Below are 27,528 nucleotides of genomic sequence, written 5' to 3'. Positions count from 1 at the left end.
TTTTTTCATTGCGGGTAGGCGAGGGCAGTAGATGTGCCGTGGCAACGGATCGAAAGCAAACACCGGACGGCAAATTTGAATCGTCAACGTATCAATTGACGTTCGCCCTCGTCCTGCCCAGTCTTGTATTCGATCGAAAGTCTACAATAGAAACCAAAGATTTTCGTCGAACCTCATGCGATTTCGTGTGCTCTCCCGGCCGTGTGATTACACGCAAAACAACTACACCGCACGTGTAGAGCGCGTGCATGTATATACGACGTGTAGTATCTGCGGCACGTGCCACGCCTCTGGTCCGCCGCAATCTGATATATCTTCAACGTACCCTCCCCCCTTGCCCGCCACCCCCCTCACGGCGGACGCCCACTAAACGGCTTTATCAACACGCAGCCCCAACGCGCCCATCTCCAAAGCCACTGTAATGCTTTTGGCCGAATAGAACGTCCTGTTCGTCTCCAAAAAAATAAATAAATAAAAACCATCGTCGATCGGAATCTACCCTTGTGCCCATCACCTCCTTTTTTTGTTTCTGTTTACCCTCCGGGTCCTGCAGTACAAGTGCAACGTTATCTTCTTGCAATCGTCGGGTGACGTAAATTATTGTTGTTATATTACGCTCAAAGGGTAAAGAGGCTTTCAATGGGTGTGCGCCCGTTATGACCTCTAAGCGATTATGACACAATATTCCTATTGAACTGCACTAGGTATGAAAAACAATTGTAGTCACGAACGAAATAAACTTCTGGAAATATTCGTTTAATGCGCTTTTAGGAAATCTCTTCCGCCGAAAGCTATTTAACTAATTAAATATGCTCTCGGTAGTTGATATTTCACTCCGATTTACTTACGAACAAATTGTAGTCACCATACTGACTCGTTAAAAAACTCGAGCGTTTTATAAACGTGGCACATGAATGATTGATCAGAACACGAGAGTGTAAAAAAAAATGAAATACCATGTCTATTATGGCAGTATTCGGATAAACGACGTTTGGGGAACGAAAAAAGTAAACTTTGTAGCACGTTGCGATACTCTTGATTTTATAAATTGCTCAAGGTCCGAAATACTATAAAACATACACGTTAACCCGTATAGGTTTCCAAGTCTGAGACAGCGCGTAAAAGTAAAAGTTTAAATGGATTTTTTATCCTGTATCTTAGTAGATTATGCGATGTACATGATATCGTCTTTTTTATCGTTAGAGCCAATACGCCTTAGCAGCTCTTGTATAATATTTTCATATTTGTTGCTTCTCTTCTAACCGCCATGTCGTACCATTAAGTGCATTCTATCAAATGAAAAATAACACAGAGGGTAACGCGTAGTGACGGCCATATGAACGTCCGTATAGGTTAATAAAAATGCGTACACCAGACACGTTGAGGTTTGGTGCAATTGCGATCGAGCAATCGATGGACTTTGAAGATAATGAGCGATTCGTGTGCACGNGTGGGTTAATAAAAATGCGTTTAACTTGTACACCAGACACGTTGAGGTTTGGTGCAATTGCGATCGAGCAATCGATGGACTTTGAAGATAATGAGCGATTCGTGTGCACGGTAAACCCTCTGCGGCACACACCGAGTGATACGCATTGAATATATGTGCACTGCAGTTAAAACCGCGTTTCTATCCGTTCCTTGCGCCCTCCCGCAGCCAATCTCTGGTAACTTGATACTATAACTTATGAACACGCCGGGTACATTATTATACATATTATTATACGTTTGTGCGTGACGGAGAGCAGCTAGCGGCTATGTGGCTCGGCACTATGACAGAGATAATGCCAACGCAAGTCCTTATCTATTCGATTTGTGTTGCCAACTTGCAGCAGCGCACATTCATCCAACCGCCCGAACAAATAGTATCTGCATTGCCGCCAAACCACACCCGGACTTATTATTATACACCTACTCGTAAAGTACTATGCAACAACACGTGACATTATTGCTATTATTACCAACATTTATGTGCGCCGCTTTGCTCTTCAAAACTGTGTTACAGCGGCACATCACATTACTCTGCCGTTTATTGGATTTGTGGTTAACGATTTTCAAATGGGATTAATTAAAATTCTTTTTTTTTTTGTTGTTGTGGTTCATCATTAAATATTTAGTTTTCAAAACGCGCAATACGCTCATAAATTAGTTATAATAAATTCAGTTAAATTGAAACATTAAATAAATTGATATATTATTATCATTGTTTTACATGTTTAAATGAAAAATTCTTCGTAATTTGTACATTTATGATCGTGAAAAAACAATCGTAAGAATTCGATTTCAACGTTTTATTTATTATCGAGTAAATAGTAAATATTTCTGTTACTTTAAAATAGAACTTCTTGTCGGAACTAATAATTTACATGCACTTAAACTAAAACTCGACTACTAGATCCCATTAAAACTTGTAACGTGTAAATAAACTTAATTAACTAAATTACATTCCTACTGTTTAAAGTTACTGTAAAGAGGGATACCAAATTATACAAGATGTTATATTACTGTGTTACTAATATTAACATATTCATTGAAATAACGTTAAAAAAATCGTAAAAAAATATTTATATTGTTTTTTTGTTGTTGTGGGGTACAACACATGGGTCGCATAAGTTTTTACTTACACGCACATTCAATTTGACTGTATTTATTGGCCTTACGCTTATAGGGGTCGACTAAATCCCAATGGCTGGGTAGAAGTAAAATAGGTACCCTCGGTGGAATGGGAACGAGAAAGAGGGTATTGAAAAGCCTTAGCAGCATATAAAATTATACTCCCCCTTTGATTCGGGCAGCCTAAGACCACCGGATTAACTATCTTATGTTCAGTCCGACCGCCCTCGAAGCATTGTTTAAAAATCTATTACACGACTCTAATACCTTTAAGCTCCTTTAATATGTTACATAATGTAAGTTCGAATGAACTTGTGTACATGAATGTACGAAACAGTTTTTATTTTTAATTATTACCTCACATTTTATTATACGACCAAGACGTTTGGAATGTTTTGTGAATGAACTTGCGCTATTGTTTAAATATTTTATCAACGAATTTTAAATTGCTCGTGTTTAACATTTTACAGGCTATAATTTACGAGGGCCAAGACAAAAATCCAGAAATGTGTCGGGTTTTGCTTACTCACGAAGTCATGTGCAGGTAATATATTGAACAATACTACACATTATAATAGTTGTTGTTGATGTTTTCATATTGGCATACAAATAAAGTGAGAAGGCTACTTATTATATAGTTTACTTTTTAAAGTCGATATGATGAATCGTTTGAGGAAAATATTATGGCCGCTACATTATGCTCCTCCCATGCAAACCATTGATCAAACGGCATTCCTTTACTTCTGTTTGCCAATGTTTGTTCGAATTCGGGGGGGACCAGTTAGTGCCGAGTCATGGACAAGATTTTATTTTCCATTTTTCATAAAAAAAAATGACATTGACATAGAACTATTATGAGGATAACACATGAGGGATCCCACGGGGACTCACGCAGGTGCTTTGTCGAACGGTATAAAAGAATGTCATGTCTTATGAAACAATATGATTTTCTGTAAATACAAAACAACACGTTTAATGTAATGTGTGTTTTATTATGTTTTAGTCGATGCTGTGATAAGAAAAGTTGTGGTAACAGAAATGAAACGCCGTCCGATCCAGTTATCATCGACAGGTAAGAAAACAATTACAATATATATTTAGTTTGCATAAAATATCAATTTTTTAGTATTTCTCATTTTAGTATTAATGAACGACTCATAAAACTGCGATTCTTTTTTGACTGCCACCGAGTGTTTGTTATTAAAGAGACTTTAATCTTTTTGCTCGTATTTAACCAACCCTCTGTTTTTTTTTTGTCAAGTAAATTTGGCACTTCGATAATGCTCTACGTATATATATATATATATATTACATCATTCATTTTAGTGTCGAACTGTTCTCCCTCGGTACTCTAGTGTGCACAACAGAACGGTTTAAATACCACAAAGAAATCCAGCCACTAATAAGCCGTCCCAGCGGGTGGGGTGCTTTGAATAAACTTCTGCTCTTCCGCCTTTTATCTAAATGTCTATGATGTCACCCTTCTCCAATAGAACTAAAACACCACAAACATCATTTTTTGTTTTGTTTAATCGCTATGATAGGACTTTACGAGAAAAATCATCGCAATACAAATGTCCATTATAATTAGTCGCCGGTAAAACGCAAAAGCTGAAGACTCAAAAGAAAAAATTGAAAATATATATATACCAATGGTTCTCGATGTCTTTGATAGTTTCTTTTTTAATTTTTCCATTGTATTGCACGAAATGCAAAAAAAAAGAAAACGTTTAAAGTTGGCGTGTGTACGACTCGGCTGTCGTGTGTTGCGTTTGCGGTAATGGATTAGGGTAAAGCGACTGCGGTACAACGTATGAAGGTTTTCGTGTTTCATTAACGTGTGACCCTTAGTTGGCCGATGACGCCAAAACCACTGCGTTCTCCCATCCGTCAAAATAATCGAACTGAACTTTGGGTATGTGGCGGACATACAAAACCTTTTATCAAAATTGAGCCAAAACGCCAATGTTGTCGTGACGTATAAATAGCACGAAATGGTAATAAAGTTAAAATTTCTCAAGGACTTTCTTAGACCAAAAATGGCCAGACCTGAAATCTTAAATTTAACATATTTTTTAGTTGTTATTCGTAGCTGAAGAGAAACGAATTTTTATCGATGAGTTTTTTGTTTGCGTCAAGCAATTTTTTTTTTTTAATAACCTTTGTTTGATTTTCTGTGGATGAATGTCTATGATTAATAAACTCGGTTGACATATTTATTACATCTCTGAGTATGTAAAGTGACTATTTCAAAACAATATTTATAAAACTCGTTCTCGTTGAGAGGTGATTTCGCGCGTATTTTTATATCATTGCGTATAAAATTGTCCATTTGTAACTAGTGGATAATAAAATAACAAGAATCAATTGATAAAAAACCGTTTTTCTGTAAAGATTTCAGTTGAAGATTAAATCACAAAGTCTACGTTCGTCCGCAGTTATCATCACTTCAATCTAGTGGATTCAGACTTAAATTACTTTTCATTGGTTCGCTTTCTTAATTACAAAACTTGATATAACATTAAAATAATGAACTTGGTATTTATTTGTGGCTAGTAAATTATGAACATGAGTATCTGATAAAGTTTTCATAAATAATTAATATTCAAACTGCCTGTTTTTATATGATATTTTTGTTACTATTGATCATTTCTAAGCATAAACCGATGCTAAATTTAAGGAATATTCCGACAGATGCAGTTGATATTAATTGATGACAGCTTAAGTTTCTATCGCTACTAAAATATATTCTTTAAATTTTTTGTGTCTTTGTTTCGTGTAGCATTAACATTGTTATTCCAGTTGTTCACGCTAACATCTCGACCAAATCGGATAAACTAAATGTAATGTACTGGAACTCACATCGTGCTCTAAGTACACAAATAAAATATCATACATAGATACCCGCTTAGAGTTATATGATATCCCCGGTCACTGTTGAATAAAAGAAAAAAAGTCAGCTCTTAAAGATTTTTATGCGTGTTTGTCCCATAATGGATGAAGGAGAAGAAAAGAAAATATGGCCGGAGAAAGATAAAAATAGCTGATGCACCCCCCATAGAAATAACAAAGAAAACAAACCCCATGTGTCTTATTACATCTCCCTCGTGCGCAGCTTCTCCCGTGGGATGCCATTTTGTCGTCGGACCTTCATATTTTTTTTACTCGTTTGCGCCTTCTTGGACGCATCAACATTACCACATTTGATCGTGTTTTTCAGATTATCTTTTGGGTATTTCTTCAAGCCCCGTCTTTCTTAACGACAAACACATTATTGCTATATACGTTATGCTATGTGTGTACGACTTTCGTTGTACATCAAAATATTTCCTGTATATCACATGAAAACTTGGCAGCAATGCGAACATATTAATAACATTCTAAATAGCTATTACATAAAGTAGCCGTTAATCGAAAATAGTGACGCGGTATCTTTGCTGATGGGAACCTGTTTTAATATTTAATCCAAAAATCAGCGTTAACAGTAAAATGAAAAGAGAATAACGGCGAAATACTTGTTCCGATATCAAAACTTGGAGAAAAAATGATAGCTGTCAGTTTAAAAGGGAGTTACAAGTCTCTTGAGGAGATATTCCATTGACAGTTTTCTTAGGGATTCATATGTAATTTGTTTATTTGCATCGAAACGTTTTTCCCTTCTTGTTTTTAAAGGTTTTATACTAGAAATTTATTAGCTCCGCACGTCGAGTTGTACACCATATACCATTTGTACATTTACAAGAATAAAAAAGTACCTCCCAGAGAAATTATTAGTTTTTCCTTTCTGGATAATATTTTCTTAGACCGGGGTACCACTTCCAGAGGCTCTTATAGTAACGTTGCGTGAACAGATACACGTTAACAGTTATGTGTGTATACATACATTTTTTAGCCATAACCGCACACACATTCAAAATGTAGTCGTTATGCGTCGAGTGCAGTTGTAGACTATATTCTGACATAACGCAGTTACACTCGCACGCCCACTGTATAGTAACGATAATATATTATTATTACTATGTACACTACACGTCTGTCCTTAATGCGTTTTGCTTTAAAGAAAAACCAGCCAGCTTTGTTTGCACTTCCAAACCGCATTTTATTTATTTATTTTATACATAACTATTGAATTTCAATATTTTATCTACACTTACAACGAGTATTTTCAAATGTCCTCTATGAGCTAAATTATTTTTTACTTTTCAAAAACATTAACTATGTTTATTCATTGTTTCTGAGGCTAGGAATTATAGGCATATATGCGTTTTATTAGGTTAATCTCAATATATAATGTACATATTTTTATTAATTGACTTGAAAACTTAGTAATCTATTGTTACCGAGGTTATATTTTTGGCAGGATTAGGTGAATTATCCCTTTCAAATCGAAAAATATGACAAAGTTGTACAAATTTGAGACCCTTCAAAGCGCTTTTAAATTTATAAATTCATATATTTCTTAGACGTAATTATTTTTAATTCTCGTCGCAATTAAACACGTTCACACGCTAAATTTCATTTCCTAGAAATTACTCCGTTTTGTTTTATCTTTAAACGGTAGGAATACTAAAATTCATCGCTGCCTAAATGTCCAGACATTAGCAAATCAATTTATTTAATAAGATACCACGATAGCGGTACATTGCAGCTGCTGCGTCCAATTTCGACGCGGTCACCACCAGATTCTTATCATGATAATATTATTATCGTAGTCGACCTCCTCTCCATTTAAACGGGGAAGCCAATTTCGGTGGCAGTCAAAGAGTTGTGTAATAAAGCTACCCAAATGCCAATCGATAAACCGAGTTGGTTTTTACTATAATAATATGCCAATGTGTCTAGAATAACATTGACTGTTGTTTTATTCACACTGTGATATACAATATATTGGCCGGACACAATTTTGTTCGGAAGTCGTTTTGTTTTTGATGAAAAATATCGTCTCCGAACTCGGTCTGAATGTACACTTTGTATGAAAATCAAATTTCACTTTGACCAGGAAGTAACACGAAAGTTGATACGCAATAAGTCCTTCCAAAAACGCTGAAGTAAAATCCGTTACTAAAATTATTTTACTGAGAAAAGCAAATTAATTGTTTGATAATTAACTTAAAACCTAATATTAAAATAATTAAATTTATTAACGTAGCATTCTTGCAACGAAAATCGACATCCTTATAATAACACCATATTTTTATTTTAATATAGACAAAAACAGTTCATTTACAAAAGTCAATAAATATTGGTTTTGAGGGTAAATATTTGTTATTCATTAAAATGATATTTCCGTACTGATTTAATAATTTTAAATGTTATCACTAATTGGTACCAATCTGCTAACCACGCCCTACCCGATTCTGGACACGAAATATTAATATTATTTTCATTATTTTTGACAATTGATAAAAAAGTACATAAAACATAGCATATTATTGATTATTAATTCGCCGTTTACCGCTGCAACATTAACGAATTTGCGACAGCTTATAAAGTGACGTGTCACACTGAAAGGGATATGACCTTTTGAGATTTGCAAATCCATAATCGTGATATTTAACTAAAGCACACGGTCATCTCGGTAAAAATCATCAGTCCTACTGCCGTGCAATGCAACGACCACTAACTGGACATGACACGCTGTCTGACCACCTGAGTCCTGATGACGCAACCAATGACCCTTCTGCTATCTATGCTGTAGGAGGTGTTGTTATTCTATTTACATGTATTACTGCACTAAACTTTATGCTACACGTGCTAGGAGATCAGTAGTATGATTAATGGAAATATTTTACGATGACAACAGCTGCCAGTAATTGAAAGAGGAAAAAAAAGGAAAAACCTAGGCTAGTGTCTGCAAATAATTGTGTGTGTATAATATTATAATAATAATGTCATCAATAAATAATTGAAGAAAAGAATCGGGGAGATGTTATTAGGGCGGGTAACACAATTTCATCCAATTCCAACTCGAAATATGATTTATTATCCTGACCCTCCTCGATTCTCTTTCTCCCTTAGTTTCTCTAAAATTTCTCTAAACTTTCAAAACTTCATTACCGGTACGTGCAACGTGTAACGAACGTCAGAAACTCTAAATAAGTTTCAGTCGCATTTTTTCTTCTTTGAATGTAACAAGCAGCAAGTAGCTTATACTCCACAACGTGACTTGTTAATTTTATTTTGATTTTTCAGCTCTTCTGGTTATTGTAATTTAGTACTTAGAATAATAATTAACAATATTAACTAAATTTAATTTATGATGGTCCCTGCAAATATTTGTTGCTGTATCAGTGTCACGTGTGCTTCATTAGTTTTTATTTGCTGGATTGAATACTATTTTTATTTTTAATTGGGCCAACACGACAGTTGTCTAAAAAATAGATCATATATCACTGGTTAAATCGTTGCTATCAACTGGAGATATTTCTCGACAAATGTCAGTAAGCAAGACGCATTAGTCATAGATCGGTGGAAAAAATGGGTTTCCCTGGTATTGTTATAATTATCTGTAGTGTGTAAAAAACCCATATGGTATTCATTCTTGCCCCTTTCTGAAGAGAGACGCGTTTACCCGTTGTTTGGTAGTCATTGACATTGGGCCAAAGACTCGTGCCCACCTCGATGGCGTTACTGGTGTGCTAAAAGGGTGAGATGAGTTGATACGGTACAATGAGTGATGTATATATGTGTACAACTTGTAATACGACGCCTCTCCACCTAATATTATGCTGTACACATAATCAAATAGTGAACGATTTTTCGACAACAGCTGTTGTTGGACGACCAGTGCACCTCCCCCGTCGGCAAAACAATGTATCTACCGTACCGCCACACACACACTCAGTTGCAAAATAGTAACTATGACCTCGCGACAATGGGCACATCTGTTACACCATCGTCGTTGCACCCGCAATTGGCCCGTATTGTCTTATTATTATTGTAGGTGGCCGCAAATAGCCTATGAACCGTGAAAACTAAGTGTCAGGATTATTTATTATTACCATACTCGGAACTCTTCAAAAAATCGAAGAGCTTTTGACAAACCAAAATATAATATGCACAAGTAGAAACACATTGAGTCAATACAATATTGTTTACGATTTTGTTTGTGTACGAAATGTAATTTTTTTAAATTGTCATTCAGTTTTAAATTAAAACTAATCTTTTATAATGTAAGGCACATACTTGTTCGTCAATAAAACCCAAAAGCTACAAAGAACATTTTACATATGTCGTTTTAGAGAAAAATATTTGATCTAACATGGAAATAATCAGCAGAGCAAATCAAGTGAGGTAAACTAACCGGATGTGCTACTTGTAATTAACGATACTATCGGGTGTTAAATACCCTAGACTTTATTGGACAAGTTAAATCGGTTCTTGACCTTTTTAAATAGGCACAGATGTTTATAAACACAGAAATCGTTTATAAATGATAAACTTTTGAAAAAAAAAAAATGATATAAAGGGCAATTTTTATAAAATATACGTATACTTATGCTTTTAAAGGAAAGTAAAAAACAAAGTAAGAGGAGTAGTATTAGACTCTTCATAAATTATTTTTTTTTATCGCGTTGGATACCGAGTTATTAGATTTGATTGCATTCAATACTTAATAAAACCTATAGTAGTTGCTGTTGTACCTTGAAATGTTTTCTATATTCTTTTGTTCGTTTAGTATGTGGTGATCTTTAAATTATAATGTTACGCACGGGGAATTACTGTTTGAATAGTAGCACATCTAAAAACCAAAGGGAGTAGCTTATGTTATTACGGTAGCTCTATTAATTCCCCTTTATTTTCTCCGAGCTGGTCATTACAACAGACAGTGCGGGGAAGAACTCCGCCAAAAGGATGAATTTACTTCTTTTTTCCAACACACTATCTCCATCGTTCTCTCTTCGTCTCTTATTATTATGCCACCAACAATGTGTGTATGTATGTGTGCATAGGGGTTGAAATCATCGGGAGTCCCATCTGTTATGTGGCCACCGGCGTGCACTTGTGCAGCGTAAATACTATAACAGAGTAGGTCGCTTTTTTGTGCACCCCACGTATTTATATAGTTAAAATAAACGCGTCGAGGGGGTGGCGAAATAATTGCTTTAAGTCGAAAGATTGGGTATGGTAAAGTGGCCGGTTGTAAAAGGCCTCGAGAAAAATGTCACGTCAACTTATCGATGATGACTTAATCCGCAGTATGACCCACTCGAAATTTAAACAAATTGTATAATGTTTTCAGTAGCAGTTTCAGTGAAGTCCATCAGTCGATGATGTAATAGACTGTCCAATAGACTTGGCGATAGTACAGTAGAAATACAAATTATTGACAATTCATTACAAGACATTTGCGTTGGTAACATTAATGTTTTTCAAAGATATAGAAAAAGTACTTTGTGAAATCAGCTTTTTAGTCACGATCTCGGGCAAAAACTTTTGTAATTTTTTGTTTTTCTTACACATTATTGCTTTTGATAACAAAGTGGTTTCATATCGGTGCATAAATTTTCCAGCGGCGCGTACTATCCTTAGAGATAATAACATCAACAGTTAGGACCGGTAAAAAACAACAGAGACAATTATTATACAAATTTATTGTAATATTTATATTTTAAACGAATAATATACCAGAGGCTGAACGTTTACATTTATACTAACAAATGCTAACCACAAAAGTACAATATACCGCTGGTTCTATCACTTTTTCCAACTGTATATACGTAAATTATTTATGTGTGTGTAGTAATAAAAGTGGCCGTCGTTCATTACCCTATGCAAATTCGGCTGAAAACATAGAGCTGACACGAGGGTCCAAATAATATTTATAACAGAGAGAGGGATCCGTTTTTGTTGTTATCTTCTTGCCGGTATTGAATTAATTAGGCATCTGCCCTGAAATATTATTATTAAATTACGAATGGACGGAAAAATGCAACTATATCCACAACAAACGTTCTACATTGTTAGGTAGATAAACATTATTACACAATATTATTATTGTTATTGAATTTTTCAAAAATAATTAATTCCACTAGTACTCGTGTCAAAACACAGTCTACAGGAACAATTACATAATTCAAAATGATGATACATAAATGCTCTTTCTTCACTCGATTCCATGAAGTCTATAAATTCTGTAAATAAAACATGATCATTGATTTAATATAGCAATATATATTTTCTGAAGATGTACTCTTTGATTTAGAGAAATGTTACTCTGTTATTAGTAGATGTTTTACTATGTACTAGGGTCGGCACGATATCATCTGACCGGTTAATAAACTGGCCAAAATTCAGTCAATTGACCGAAGAGATTTTCACTAGTCACAATGTGGTAAAAAATAAAAAATTAAAAATCTGCATTTTAATTTTTATAATACAACGCGGTCCTTTTGCACGTTTAGTCGTTATTTTAAGAAAATTTTCCTATACTTTTTTCCAAAGCTATGTTGTGTTAAATAGTTGAAAGTTAAGTTAGTCTAACGCTTTAACGTAACTAGTTAATTTAATAGGTAACTTTTTTTTTTTTTTTAATAAGTTTTATTATTGTTCAGCAATTATCGTCTATTAAGAATAGTTTACTGAAATAAAATAACATTTCTCGAGAAATTTTAAGCAATGATAAAATTATATGAATATTACGCCATACGAAGATATTGAACTTTCCACGTCACGAATAGCAATAATAAAATTATGTGGTATCCAAGTATTTTAGTAATATATATATAAATGTTAAAAAATATGTTTCATTGTTATGAATTTTTATGATAAATAGATGGTTTATATTTTTCCTTTCGAATAAAAAAAAATTACCTGTCACACCAAAAATGTCTGTTGGCTAACATAATTTAGATTGTTGTTACTATTTGAAGTAACCAACAACAACTGTACCGAGTTTACTATTTAAACTTCGTAACTTATAAACTATATAAACTCAATCAAATTTTTTAAATGTAGTTTAACATCACAAGTGAAAAAAAAAAGAACTAACCTACGCAGGCTAAATTTTAAATAAAACTGATGGTTTTACATACAATTAACTTTTGTTTTCAACTGAATTTTGCCATTTGACACTTTCCAATCTAGTCGATTGGCGGCTAAAGATTTCCACTGGTCTAAAACCCAATCTGCAATGTGCCACTAAGTTCTATCCGCTCCGACGTATTAAATTGGGTACATATATTACGATTAATACTATAAACATTATTTAATTGCGCGCCGTTTAAATCATTTTGCGACAAACCCCAATGCAGTCGGTAACCGGAAGAAAAACACGTTATTGGGGGTGCCCGGTCCGGCGTGTAATCGACGTAGAGCCGGAAGTGGCGGAATATACTAATTGAAATATATATGCAGTATCCCATGTCGCCGACATTGGTGTTTACATGGACTAAATTGCCAGGCAAAACGACTTTTCCACCACTGCACCCCGACGAAATTATTGCACAATAACAAATGACCCGACACCGTTAATATTATTATTAAGCGATCACTAGTTGCTATCAATAGTTATTAATTACTCGCACGCAGTCGTTTCAAGTCCGCCAACTAAATTATCTGTCGCACGTTATCCATTGTACGTTAGCCATAAACACTCAGCAATATTTCCAAGTGAGCGGTCATTTTGCAAACGTGACCTGTATTCAAATTCAGTGGACCTTTGAATCATTTCCCATGTAATACCACTTATTTAGAATTAAAAACAATACCCAATGGTATTTGGTGCAACACAATTTGATATTTGTCAAATATTCTCTTTACGCGAATGATCTTCAATGGTTTTTTTTGTGTGCAATACAATTATTCTGAAAACGATCCGAAAAGAGCCAAGTACGTCAACGCATTAGTAGTATTGCAATTTCGCACTAATAATGTCCGTCAGTTTTCATAGTGTATGGGCAACACTTTATATTAATAACGGATATTGTAATAACGACCCTTAGTCGTGAAAATCCTAGTTTTTTCATCTATGGCACTCGATTGGTGTTGAGTCGAAGAAATAGTTGGAGTTGGCCAAAGTAACGCCCACGAAACTATTAACTTTACAATGTTTTCAAACGCTACCACTATGTGTGCGTATTAAGAATGACGACAGTACAATGTAAACAAACTCGGAGAAGGGCCACGTTGGGTAACGTATAAAATAGAAACGGAGAGGAGATGTTATTTCGATAAGTCTCAGCTGCTAAGGATGGTTTTCAGAGATGACCCAAACCGAATAGGGTGAATAAAAGAAAATTGATTGGAAAAGTCAGTGACCGACTTGCAATCACGGTTTAGATTAAGTTAACGAAAATATCAGAAAATTATGTCGGCAATCATTTGCTTTCAATCTCGTCGTTGGCCGTCTAGAAATGTTTTAGACAATTTTTATCGTAAATATTACGTTAAACGAAAATATTGCACAACGTCCAAATTATATAACGGTGTTTTATTTTTATTACTTTTATTGTAAACCGAACAGTCACATTATTCCGTATAGGCACAAATAGTGTTTTGAACTCGGGGGTGCTTAAGTTCCTAAGGTAAAATATATTTTTTTCGCTCCGCTGGAAATATTATGCCAATTTCATCTAATTAAAAGTATACAATTATGCATAACATTATATGCGTACATTTTTTTCCTACCGCTGCGGTGTTTTAACTATAATTGTTTAAAATCAAAACATATTACTATAATTAAAATACACGCACTACACCGATAGAAATGCACACTCACATTATTAAATATAATTACTGTAGTAATTATTTTTACAACATTATAAACAATTGTTTTATTTTTCATTATAAAATGAAAAAAAAAAATTATGAAATCCGCTTGGGTAGTTCTAAGTAGCCAAAACACCCCCTTATTTGGGTCTACGTTATTCAGATGAATCTTTTTGATATCAAAACTACCAATAATCAATCGATATCAACAAAATTGAAAATCTGCCTAAAAGACAAAAATTGTAATTAACAAAAAGTTACAATTACAAAACTTATGTTTTCAGCTTTAAAAGTAACGAAAATTAAACGTGATTTTTCTTTAATAAAACAATTTGTTTTTTTGTTTATTTTTTTTTACTGACCAATTCATTTGGAGTAGTTACATTTTATCATTTTCCGTTTTTTTTTCATTCTAAATAACGAGACTTTTAATGCTCAGAGAGCGCATAATAAGTGTCAACAAATCGTAAAAGTCTGGGTTGCCGTCATAATGATCATTACGGTGCACAAGTGGAATGCACGTTTATATCGGTGGTAGCCGAGGGGTTTATTTAGACGAGTCCATTACGGTCTGGTATCCGGTGATACGCCAGAGAAGAGGGAGCTGACGGATTTGTCAGACAATTAGCGCCGTGAGGTATACACACACACATACACATGCGAACGCAGAGTGTGAACGAGTCCGTGTGTTTGTGTATGCGCTCGCGCCGCCGTGAATTATGACTGTTGGTGTTTCCGTTTTGAAAATTAGTAAAAACACTTTAAACGGTAACACCACCGCACTCGAACCAACAGCTCCATCGGAAATCCCTAGCAAAACAGGTCAATCAATATGACACTTATTTCACGCCGCCGTGAGATGATATGTACTGCACACCCTCTAAATTATCTAATGCGTGCAAGCAGTTTATTCGTTTTTCGGGTCCACTAAACTCTATACATCTGTTCGATTGCACTGCGGCAATGAACTGTGACAGTTTTTTGGCCCGTCCGTGATGGCCGTAGACGCGGTTTTACTATGTTGCTAGGAACGCGAACAAATCGGTAATTGAGATTTCGTTAAACAGTTTATCTAAAAAAAATAATTTAACGAGAACACCTCAGAGTGTATTTTCTTTATAATACGTTTGAATCAAAACGACTGACTATTTTCATCAAAGTTACACGACCATATCGGTTATTATCGAATTCGCAATTGAGTTATTAGCACTGCGTTGTTAACTCGAAACTTATTCCCCCGAGACTTGGGTGTCGACCCGGAGAACAACGCGATTAATGATTAACCAAAGTATTTTTCAAAAACGTTTGGCTTTTTCCGGCGGAGACGTCAACTATGATGGAAATGACAAATAAAACCAGCCGTCCCGATGAAGATATGTTATTGTTAAGTGTTCCGCCGTTTAACTGTTTTTGCGGAGGAAGCCCCAGTCGGTGTTGAGATTTGGTGTGAACAAACGATCCGAGCAATTAATCATAGGGTAGAGACGACGGGTACGCAGGCATCTGGTCCGAACCAGATTGCCGGTCATGTGGTACACGCAAAAAGAACACAGGTCAAACTTGACGGGCATGCGGCAGTGGATTTCTGTTCGGCAGATAAACACATTTCAACGAAAACATTAGCGGTTTTCAAACAAAACCAGACTACGGTTTTTAGTCAAACGACGATAGTACATGACAGGTTCCAGTTAAAAATATTTGCTTATCGATATTGTATTTAAAACTAGTGGCCTCGACTCAAAGACCCATTAAAATAATACCCAGAAAAGATAAAAACCGAACATTTTCCCTCTATTGACTTTAGTAAAGTTAAACGCCGAAGCAGACAAAGTGATGCAAAAGCCTTATGAATTTTTATTTTATAACGACATTTTCTCCATCAGTGTCTCTCTATCAATAATTCGTCTGACTTACGAAATCGCTGTTTTACTACAACACTGACCAGCCACTACACTTATTAAGTGCAGTGCGAAGAGTCGTACCAACGAACTACTATTTTTTTTTATGTCCGGTACGTTTAACCGAATACGCAAGTCGATTATATTGAGTGATACTCAGTATAAATTAAAAAAACAACCTATTATGATGCCTTCCCTTTAGTCGGAGTGTAGCGGACTTAAAGCCGGCTGGCAACCGAATGGCCACGGTCAACGCACGCACAGCAATCAAGATAATCGAACCGACCTAACGTGCGACCGGCACGCGACCATTAACCCTTCCTTCCTTCGGAGACACTGACTACTCTGAACGTAAACGGTACGTAATTCAGAGTTTTTTTCCCGTTTGTTTTTCTGAGACCGCTTTCGCATCGTCGTGGAAATGATACATCGCACCCGTCGACTAGTGTGACATTACCGCACTGTGTTTGGTAATATTATTTCAAAGCGAGACTTTGTTGGAAATGCACGAGAACGTCAACCGGCAGCACAAATCGAGTTTTTTTCCTGGCGCAGAGATGCGACGGTAGATGCGAGAAAAGGGGAAAATGGCCGATCGTAAAGTACTACAGGCACAGTATATATAGCGCCCATCTACCTACCGAGGAAGTGCGTATGTATATTTGTTGGTTTTTTTCTTCTCGCCTTTACCCATCTCCCCAGACGAGCGGGTACAATCCACACCCGGTCGCCGTTAAAACATTAATGGCGCAATTTATCGTATATGCGTTACGCGGCAGCGGATACGACAGGCGGTGACTACGACAGCAGCTCCGCCGCCGAACGGTCTGACGGAATTGATGATGTCATCATGAAGCTGTTAATACGGTGGTGCTTGGCTGACAGTAAGATTGAACGGCTCGGGACCGTCCCAATTTGTTTTATACCAACGCCACCGTAGCTCTAACCGCTGCTCAGTCGCTTACGTGTGTATCAAGTGTACTGTAGTGATAACTATGTTAACAACGAGAGTATTATGAAAAATAACAGCGGTGATAATATTGCTTCCTGGCCAAATCACCGACAGCACGTACATACACTATTCATGAAACGTTTCAGATGAACATTTTAAATCGTCCCGCGTTGGACATATTGTAACAGAAACTATGAAATGTTCACCAGAACTCGACATTTATGGTTTTTTCTCTATTTGCGCTTCAAAAAATATTTTACTAGTGAATAACTTTGAAATAAACGATTGCAATTAGTTGCGCTGAGTTCAGTATATGTAATAAATACCACATTTTTTAAACAATCTTAGCTTTATTTCAGGAAGCGTCTACCACGCGAACATAATTTTCCTATAGGAGCTTTGTTATAACTTGTAAATTAACAACATTGACTTGCCTCGAGAATGGCCTTTAAAATTCGTATCACAGAATTCACGAGAAGTTTAATTTGCTCGTGTAATTGACAAGTTTTGACTGCCCGATTACGATAAAATGCAAATATTTAATATTTCCTATCCACTAAGCAAAATTGTTTTTGTACTGACTATCGATATGCGCGACCAATAAAACAGTATCTGACTTTTAGGAGATCAAAAATACAATTTACTCTTTGATTACACCCCGTGTGTTTATCAATTTTCTAAGTACCAAATTCCGATTCAAATCGAATTTTCAATATTTTTATTAAAACGATTACAATAATAATAATAAGCCTAAGTTCGAGTACCTGATAATCGATTTTTCAAGTTGCTGTTTTATTTGTTGCGCGTATAAATTTTTACGCATTTCATATGATTAAAATTACATGTTTCGTTAATGTAATTTATATTGTCCTGTCTTCATGAATAATTTATTAAAATAATAATTAAGTTATTAAATGTATGCGTGTACAAAAGTAAAATGCAACACTAAAGTAATAACGTTTTTCGATTGTATAAATTAAATCGATATCTCGTAATCAAAACGATACCGTAAGAACTATAGATAAGAAGGGAAAAAAGACGATTTCCCATGGAATTGTTGTACTTACAGTTTGACGTGAAAAAAAAAACAACTCTTCGGTTTATACGGCGTGCAGTCAGTTTGGGAAGTACTGCTATGTAAGGCGAGGTCCCAGCGGTATTGACTGGAGCCCGAGCCCAGGGGAACCGAAGTCAATACTCCCTCGCCACCGCCTCGCCCACGTCGGTATACCCCGTCTAAAACACCCCACCGGCGGCCTTCCCCTTAAATTATCTACACCCGTATACACTAGTGTGCACTATATAGACAAACGCATTTGCCAGCTACAAGTAAACTTTTATCTCACTTCATCGGTCGTTTGCCCGTATCCTCTCGGGCACGTTCGTTCCACCGCCACGTTGCATCGGGTCAATCTTCATCCATCGCCAACAGAATAGTCACAGGTTTGTTTTCGTCAATTCTACAACAACATTATTTCATTCGTTTCTTACGGTTCACGAACGCCACCGCTATAACAACAACGACACCCGGATCCAAAGAAATGTTTAACCGGATGTCTGAATCGGCCGTTTTACTTAACCTTTAGTACATGGCGTATAATTAAATCCAGCGACGGGATTCGTTGAACAAGCACACGCATTTCACACAACGGCGACCCTATAGAACTGATGGAAACTAATTACGTGCGACATTTAAAATTTATATGCAAAGGCGAAAAAACAAGTACATCGGAGAAAAGTTTTTTATTTTTACACGAGTACAGTGTCATACTACTAATCTAAACGAGTTTGCAAGTTGACGTTATCTGCAAAAAAGTTTTGAATGGGTAGCCTAATAGTGTTACAAAAATTCATTCTTTATACAGCATAAATAATTTACACGCCGCGTAAAGCAACTTAAAAACGAATTAAACTCAATGCGTGTAACAAAAATTTAATAAACCTGCGCGATTCACAACAGATTACCGACGTTTTAATTACAAACCATCATACACCGCGTGAATATAGATTGATTTTAATATAAAATACTGTCATTAACAATCCCTCTAACCCACAGCTGCTGTAAAAAGCATTAAAACCACCCTCTAAATAAACTGCGCTACTTAAAGTAATCCTGATTATACGCTGTATGTGTAAATACATTTTCATAAAACGACATTGTAGTACTAGTGAATTAAAGAACTTGTCCATACGTATACTACACAACGCATTCATTAATAATAATATAAATATTATTTGGCATTCGTCCGTATAGGTTAATTTTGACACCACCGCATTAATGGCGAGGAATGAATCTTACGCGGTTCTCTCTTTGGNTTATAATATTTATATTTGGCATTCGTCCGTATAGGTTAATTTTGACACCACCGCATTAATGGCGAGGAATGAATCTTACGCGGTTCTCTCTTTGGGATTTTGAAATACTCACGGCAAAACTACTACTTAATCGATTCGTTTTTTATAACGGTTAAACAGATTATTGGAATTCGCTTAACAATCATTCGAGCCGATCCCGAGCTGTGTTGAAAGTTCGGCAACAGCGGTAGCTAACATCACAACACAACATTGAGGGAAATAGTTGGATCAAGGGGAATAGAAAAGAAGGGACAGGAAGGAGCTGTTGGCTAAGGCAACGCGAAAAGGAAGGGGCAGAGGCCGTTGTTGAAAAAGCTATTGCCACCCCGTATTTCCTTTTCTCTCTCCACCGTCACAACGCGCCCGTCCTCTACCAATGCCAACCACCACCCCTTCGGCAGTACTGTCAAATCTTCCTCCGCCAGTAGCACGACCCCCCTCGCCATATTCGATGTTTGTAGCGCAGTGAATAGCCGAAAATGGAAGGCGAAGGTCCCCTACGGTTGCCGAGGAAACGACGCCAACGACGACAACGGCCACTACGCCGACCGCGTGCCCTTCTTACATACACGATCGTCATTTAAAGGATTTTTTTTTTATTTTTGTAGTTTACGCCAATAAACCATTAGTAAATTTTCGGTTGGATGAGTTGGGTTTTTGTTTTCTGATTGAAACATTGTATTTAAATAGAATATTTCCTAATACTTCTGGTATGATAAAAAAAATTTATCAAGATATTTAGCATTCGATTATTGGTTTGATTTGCTACACAATTTGATTACTCGTTAAATAACGCGTTTTACATATGAAACAAGCTCACGGAGGTTTATTACTGCAGTTTTCATAAATAGTTATTCTTTTTTTAACAATTATCAATATGTATCGCATACATCTAATAATTAAACTATATATTTCTTGATTTTCGAAGATTGATTACGAATAAACTTTTGATTTTAAGTCAACTAAACTAATGAGAGTATTTTAAAGTAAATCGAAGATTCGCAAATATATAAACGAGCAAGTTCCACTTGCCACAAAGTTAACCTGACCGAGGTTTCGACGGTACCACACATAACGATGGTTTAGGATTTCCCTCTCCTCTGTCACTTCGCCAAAACTTTCACGGTATTCTCCCACTACACTTTTACATGCAACTATATTATAGAGTAGAGGATAGCGGCACTGGTGATATTAACTTACGGGCAACCACATGACCGGTAGTATGTTAGGGTGAGTGTATAGCCAAAGTTTCATATGCTCCTCTGTATTTTCGCTATATACAAGTTCACAAAGCGTGTAACAATACTTATTATCTGATATAAAATTAAGCTGATTATATTTTATCGGAATTATTGTCATTTTACTTTGCCAATTCATTAATGGAAAACTGTTAAATCAATATTGTTGATAAACGATCGAACCAAAGAGATACAGTTTTAAAATAATCATGTGCATTTGAAAATCGATCAATCTTTAAAAAGTCATGCGCACAGTTTCAATAATAGCTTAAAATGTTTATATCTCGAAGATGTAATGAAATATTATGAATTATTTTGATGGTTATACGAATAAATAATATTTATAACGCACAAAAAGGTTAATAACGTATATTCATTAAATAAAAAAGTCTCTTATCAACAATGTATATACTATAATATTATAATTAATATTTATTTTGCTGAAAAATTTCGTACGCGGAGATTAAGTATTTTTAAGGTGCTCGTCGTCACCTCAAGAATACTGTTACGAGAGATGCAGTTGCTGAACTATCCCTCGAGACTGTGATCATCGACTGGTCCAAGTTAATACAGAAACATTATGGTTTTGCCACCGGCAAAATGCAATTATATTGCCTATCCTCTTTTTGCCGACAAACATTAACCTTTTACATTTCTCGTACGAGTAAAATGTGTGTGGTTATTTGACTTGGATTTTCTATTCTGCTGCCCAGACACGTTTAAATAGCGTTTTGGTGGTTTTAGAGTTACACAGATTGCCTCTAGAGACCAATTAAAAATGCCGTTTCTTTTTGATTCGCTCACACCTTTTTACACTATATACTGCAGATGATTTTGTAACAACGCAATGGCCAATAATCAGTTAAACGGAATGTTCTTCTGTTCCTTTTATACGCCGAATACTAATACTGTTAATTTGTAAACTCGTAAAAGCTGATGTTTTTTTATACTTAATCTATGGAAGTAAGTCTACGGAATCACTCGTAACACATTTTGTAACCAAATATACACTGTAAACAGCTCTTATAAATATGTGTAATTTAAACGATTTTCACGATAAGTGTAACAGTAATTAATTCTCGTTCGACTTAAAATAATAGAAATATTAACTACAAATAAATAACCACGTTAACATAAAAAATATTAATTATATGAAATTGTTTTTTTTTTCAGATTTTTCTTAAAGTTTTTTCTCAAATGTAACCAAAACTGTTTGAAAAACGCAGGCAATCCTCGTGACATGCGCCGGTTTCAAGTGAGTAAAACAACATATTTTGGCTAAACTATTAAATACCGTTAAGATATTATAATATTTCAATAAAATGATTCGAATAATACTGTTACTCTTTACCATAAAAGTTTTTAGTAATGATTTATTACTATTATACGTTTATAAGATAAAATACGCAATGATTTTTATTGTCAATAAAAAAGAACATGCTAAAGTTTATATATTTTTCTAAATTAGCTTTTATAAAAATAAAAGTTTCGTAAAAACAATAAAAACCATTACTATTCAACTACATAACAGCTCGAAAATAAATTATTAAAATATCGACTGTACTTATTCATAGCTATTAAATTAAAATTAACTTTTACTACGATTAATCGTGAGTTCATATATCTGACGGGGTCGATAATTTTTCAAGTTCAACTTTGAAAATCAAGAAATACTCCAAGTACAAATCTAAGAGTGCACATCCGCAAAAAAATCTCGAGTCAAAAACAAAATAAAAAAACAACAACAATATTATTATTCCATCGAGATTGTTGTTCACGTCGGGAGCAAAAGTCGAAACGCTGCGCTACTGGGAAATTGACCCGACCGGTAGTATATCGCCACCATAGCCACTCCGTCTTTACTCACTCCGTCCTATCCCCAACCGACTGGCTTCCCTTTGTCCGTACACTGCTACACGAGCGCGAGACCGACGCTATGTTCTTTAGCGATTCAAAACCACCACCCTTATACACACACATCGCAATGCCCTCCCTGCTAGAATGAGGGGTGCGCAGGTTCCCATGGGAACGGCTGGTCGGCCCCCGGGGGAAAGCGACGGTGGCAGTGAAGACGTCAAGGACGGCGTATTCCCCGGAGGTGGAGTCGATTTTATCCTATCGTCGCCACAAAATGGGTGCGTGCCGGCGGGTGGTAGGTACGATGCGTTGGCAGCCGGGGTAGGAAGTGAAAGCTCGAGGTAATGCGGCAAGTGAAAACGGCCGCCGGCTCCGGTGCAGTGTACATAATAACTATAGCACACATATATACAGTGTAAGCGAAGATGATGACTGCTACAGAGTCGTCAGTCGAGTGCGGCGCGTGTAGGTACACAAGGCCAATGCGGAAGGGGTGGGCTCGATAAGATAAATGCGAGTAGATGTACGAGGTTGCCGCGGAAAATTCTTATTATTTCCTTGCAGTAGTTGTGGGTGGGGGGCGAGTGGAAAGAGCGCGCGAGAAAACTTTCATCGCCCAATCTAATTTACACTGCGGCGTCTCTTTAATAATGAAAAACTTTGCACACGAGAAAATCGACGCTCGAGATTTAATAATTGACTATACGACCGTCTCTTCGGCGTGTTGGATTTGTATCATCTGCCTCTAGAGTTGTGTTTTTTTAACACCTCTCTAGTTTCCGTAAAAAGTTTATTATGCACGGCATATCACAAGAAGGCAGCTTTGTTTTTATACCTGCCTTTTGCTATACAGTATAATTATCATCAACAGTAGTTTAAAGTGACTCGAGGAAACTTCATTTAAATGTGAAATAATAATGTAAAGGCCAATGAGTTTGCCCCGACCTCGACTAACACTTTACATTTTTTTGAGTGTTGTTAATTTTGAAGAAAAAAAAAAGTTTTGTGGCGGATAATAGTTAAATATTTAAGTAAATAGTTTTTGATAAAAACTTTTTATTTCAGGTCGTCATTTCCACTCAGGTGACTGTAGAAGGTCCATTATTAGCTGTATCGGACAACATGTTCGTACACAACAACTCTAAACATGGTCGCCGTGCAAAACGTCTGGATCCCAATGACGGTATGAATCCAAATCAATTAGCTCTACAAGGAATTTAAAATACACACGATTTTTTGTGAAATCGAATAAATAATAACACAACATTCATTTATATAATACCAACTCTAGATTTGAATTGAAAAATAACTTCTAATTATAGTATTTAAAAAGAAACTTTTAATTCAATTTATTTATAAATATTTCAAAAAATAATACAGTTTTGTTTTATTTATTTCTTTTAAAACACTTCTCCGTGTTATTGTCGATTTACGAAAGACATTTCATGGTAAAAGGCAATATTGTAGTTTTATCATAAGAAAACAAACAGAAGTGAAAAAAAAAAGGAAAAACTTACTTACGTTGTATATATATATATATACATTTATTGGTTGTTTGTGTGTATACCTGGCAAACGATCTTGAGAACTTTCCGCTTTTCCTTTTCGATACGGTCCACTGAATGNTATATATATATACATTTATTGGTTGTTTGTGTGTATACCTGGCAAACGATCTGAGAACTTTCCGCTTTTCCTTTTCGATACGGTCCACTGAATGTGCACGTTTGGCGTAAAGGGTGGCCCTGAAAATCACCAGTTCAAGTAGTAGGAATCCTAAACTTCGTAAAAATAATAACCAAACACATATGTATACAAATAAAAAAAAAAAGAGTATTCTTAAAATATCAATTTTTATATCGCATAAAAAGTATATTTTCTATTACTATGATTTTTCAATTACTGATCAATAAAATTATACTTATGCTACTCAAATATTTTTATTTATTCAAATAATTACTTTAAATTAATGTTTTCGTTAAGTAAAAAACGTTATAATCTGTGCGACACTTTACATTGTAGTTATGTAACATTATAATAATATTCAATATGATTTTTAGGCATGTTTTCTCCGTTACCAGTAGCCACGCCATGTATTAAACATATAACACCTAGTGAGGGATGGACGCATGGTGGTGCGTCAGTGACTATACTAGGTGACAACTTTTTTGATGGTTTACAAGTTGTTTTTGGCAGTAATTTAGTATGGAGTGAGGTAATTATTAACAATAATACTATTCTATAGTTTATTGATGTTATAAGCCTCTACGATTCTTTGGCTATGTAAGAAAATAAACTCCTCCCACTCGTTATTTAATAAGAAAATCGATTCAAATAACAGAAATAAATATGCACTTCAAATTACAACAAAATACCCAAAGAAATATTTTAATTATAACCTAATTTATTTATTTTTTAGTTACTAACGCCACATGCAATTCAAGTACAAACTCCACCCAGGCCTATTCCAGGCATAGTAGAGGTAACACTTTCTTATAAATCTAAACAATTCTGTAAAGGATCTCCTGGGCGTTTTGCCTACATATGTAAGTACATCTGTTCAAACAAATTATTACACCGCAGTCATTTATTAATTTGTCACCATAATTCCATTTTATCATTAAATCATATTTTAACAATTTTCAGCTTTGAGTGAACCGACTATCGATTACGGTTTTCAGCGACTGCAAAAATTTGTGCCTCGATATCCTGGAGACCCCGAAAAGCTGCCTAAAGTAAATACTAATTGATTACTGTCTTATTTTACCTTCGATTTCCATTTTTAATATGTATTTTCTTCTTAGGAAGTCATTCTCAAACGGGCAGCAGATTTAGCTGAAGCGCTATACACGATGCCCAGAAACAATCAGTTGTCACTATCGTTACCAAGATCTCCAGGACCACGTGATCGCGGAGCCGATAATAACACATCGTCAATGGCCTCAGCATCATCTGGTACCGGGTTCAATCCATACACAGGACAGTTAGCAGTCACAGTACATGACCACGGTACGGCCAGTCAATGGAATGATGGTAAGAGGAAAATTTAAAACAATTAATGATGTTTAAATAAAATTTAAGAAGGCTTATTCAAATCTCACATTACTTTAAAAAATAAGCAATTAATTTTACGTAATCATATAACTTTTGTAACGATTTCAGAAGACTATGGTCGTGGTCAAAGTAGCAGCGTATCACCCAGAGGCGGGGGATACGGTTCGAGTGCATCAACTCCACACTCGACCAACGGTACCAATGGTGGTAGCTCGTACATAAATCCCCCTACTACTGTTGGTGGTGGAACAAGTGGAGGCAATGGAAATAATATTATTAATAACGGAGGAAATCAATCCAATTCGGCAGGATCTGGTTCAGGAAATGGTGCCAGTAATGCCGGTTACAACGGAGGGTCCAGTAATGCATCAACCGTCCAACTTACCAACATGAACTCTCCTACACCTACTTCACACCCATCGCTATTCAATTCCTCATCAAGTAAGTGTTAATTATATGAAAATAATTTTAATCAAAGAATGTAAATAATTTTATACTTAATAATTTGTCTTTTTTAGGAATGGGTACTTTAGTGACATCGCCTTTTGCAATGAACCCGTTTGCCCTACCGAATTGCAACGGGCAACCATACGCGACAGGTCCTCTTATAAGCTCTTCAGCAAAATAAACGATCATCTTATAAAAAAGTTAAACAAATCTGTCTCAAAATTACTCCAGTACCAATCGTGAAATTTTCGAGTTATATCAAAAATTTGTAGGTCGATAATACAAAACGTCACTACCATAAATGTTTTGTAAGAGTTTTATCATACATTATTTTTTTGGAATACATGTATCTTATTATGTAATATATAATCCTATTTAAGTATCTTGAACTTTCTTTCATATTTTATCTATTTATTTCTATTCTTAAACGTTGTTGTTTTTTAATTTAATTGAACGTGTTATTTAAAATACTACTGACTAGTATTCATAAAATAATTATAGTATCAGCAAAAGCGTGATATCAATAGATAAATTTAAAAATTTTTATCAACAAAGTAAAGTTAAAATTAGTCTTATTTATTTTTATATTTTAACTTAAACTTAAAAAAAATATTTAATTCATAAATTTAACTAATTTTTTAACTAACATTTCATTTTTTTACTTTCACACATTTTTTTTTATGTTAAATCAATTAAACCTGTTTTCATTACTATTTACTTATACTTTTTATGAGTGTAATCTAAATAGTAATGATTAGAGCAATTACATATCATATGAGCTTTGTCTGCTCTTGATTATATATTTTGTACATACCGTTGTTACTATTTTTTTTAGTGTATATAGAAATTATACTTAAGTATTAATTTATAAATATATATATTATCTTCTAGCTCTGTAAGTAGTACCGCTTAGGCTATAGACTGCCGTATTTTGGTTGTATAAAAATACTGTTTAAATGTAAATATTTTCTCTTAGTATCATAAACACAAAATAATCTTTAAATGTTCGTTCAAAATATTATTACAATATAACATTTTTTTTTATTTGAGTTATAACTTACTTAATACCTAAAATATCTTAAATATATTTAATAGAAAAGTACCAATTGTGACCAAGTGAAGTATTATTTGAAAAAAAAAATAAAAAATTTCATTAAAAATATATAGTCTATATTTTGAAATCAACATAAAAATGTATTATTCCTTTGTAAATATTTTAGTATCCATAGATACTTAAATAGAAGTAAAAGTAAATTGAACCGATAAGTAAATAAATGCACTTCAACGACTTCTAATAACATATGCATAATATTTATGTAAAGGTATAACGACACTATAATAAATTTAATTATAAAATTGTCATATTAATTATGCGGCTACCAACATTTTTGAAGTAAGTTCACACC

At 35.0% G+C, this 27,528-nt stretch overlaps 1 protein-coding gene across 1 annotated transcript in view; it reads left to right on the top strand.

Moving 5' to 3' along the window:
- LOC126898398 (transcription factor collier) overlaps positions 1-27,166 on the top strand; it is a 33,943-nt gene extending 6,777 nt beyond the window's left edge. The window contains exons 5-14 of the mRNA XM_050672393.1: positions 3,084-3,157; positions 3,617-3,685; positions 21,939-22,020; positions 23,688-23,805; positions 24,682-24,836; positions 25,041-25,167; positions 25,268-25,356; positions 25,426-25,654; positions 25,784-26,116; positions 26,194-27,166. Of these exons, the coding sequence (XP_050528350.1) occupies positions 3,084-3,157; positions 3,617-3,685; positions 21,939-22,020; positions 23,688-23,805; positions 24,682-24,836; positions 25,041-25,167; positions 25,268-25,356; positions 25,426-25,654; positions 25,784-26,116; positions 26,194-26,303 (1,386 nt within the window). The 3' untranslated portion in view covers positions 26,304-27,166. The remainder of the gene's footprint in view (positions 1-3,083; positions 3,158-3,616; positions 3,686-21,938; positions 22,021-23,687; positions 23,806-24,681; positions 24,837-25,040; positions 25,168-25,267; positions 25,357-25,425; positions 25,655-25,783; positions 26,117-26,193) is intronic.
- Positions 27,167-27,528: the final 362 nt, after the last annotated feature.

The sequence above is a fragment of the Daktulosphaira vitifoliae genome, unplaced genomic scaffold, assembly GCF_025091365.1.
Source record: "Daktulosphaira vitifoliae isolate Bord-2020 unplaced genomic scaffold, ASM2509136v1 Scaffold_2, whole genome shotgun sequence".
NCBI classification, from domain to species: domain Eukaryota; kingdom Metazoa; phylum Arthropoda; class Insecta; order Hemiptera; family Phylloxeridae; genus Daktulosphaira; species Daktulosphaira vitifoliae.
This window is presented reverse-complemented; position numbering and strand designations above follow the sequence as displayed.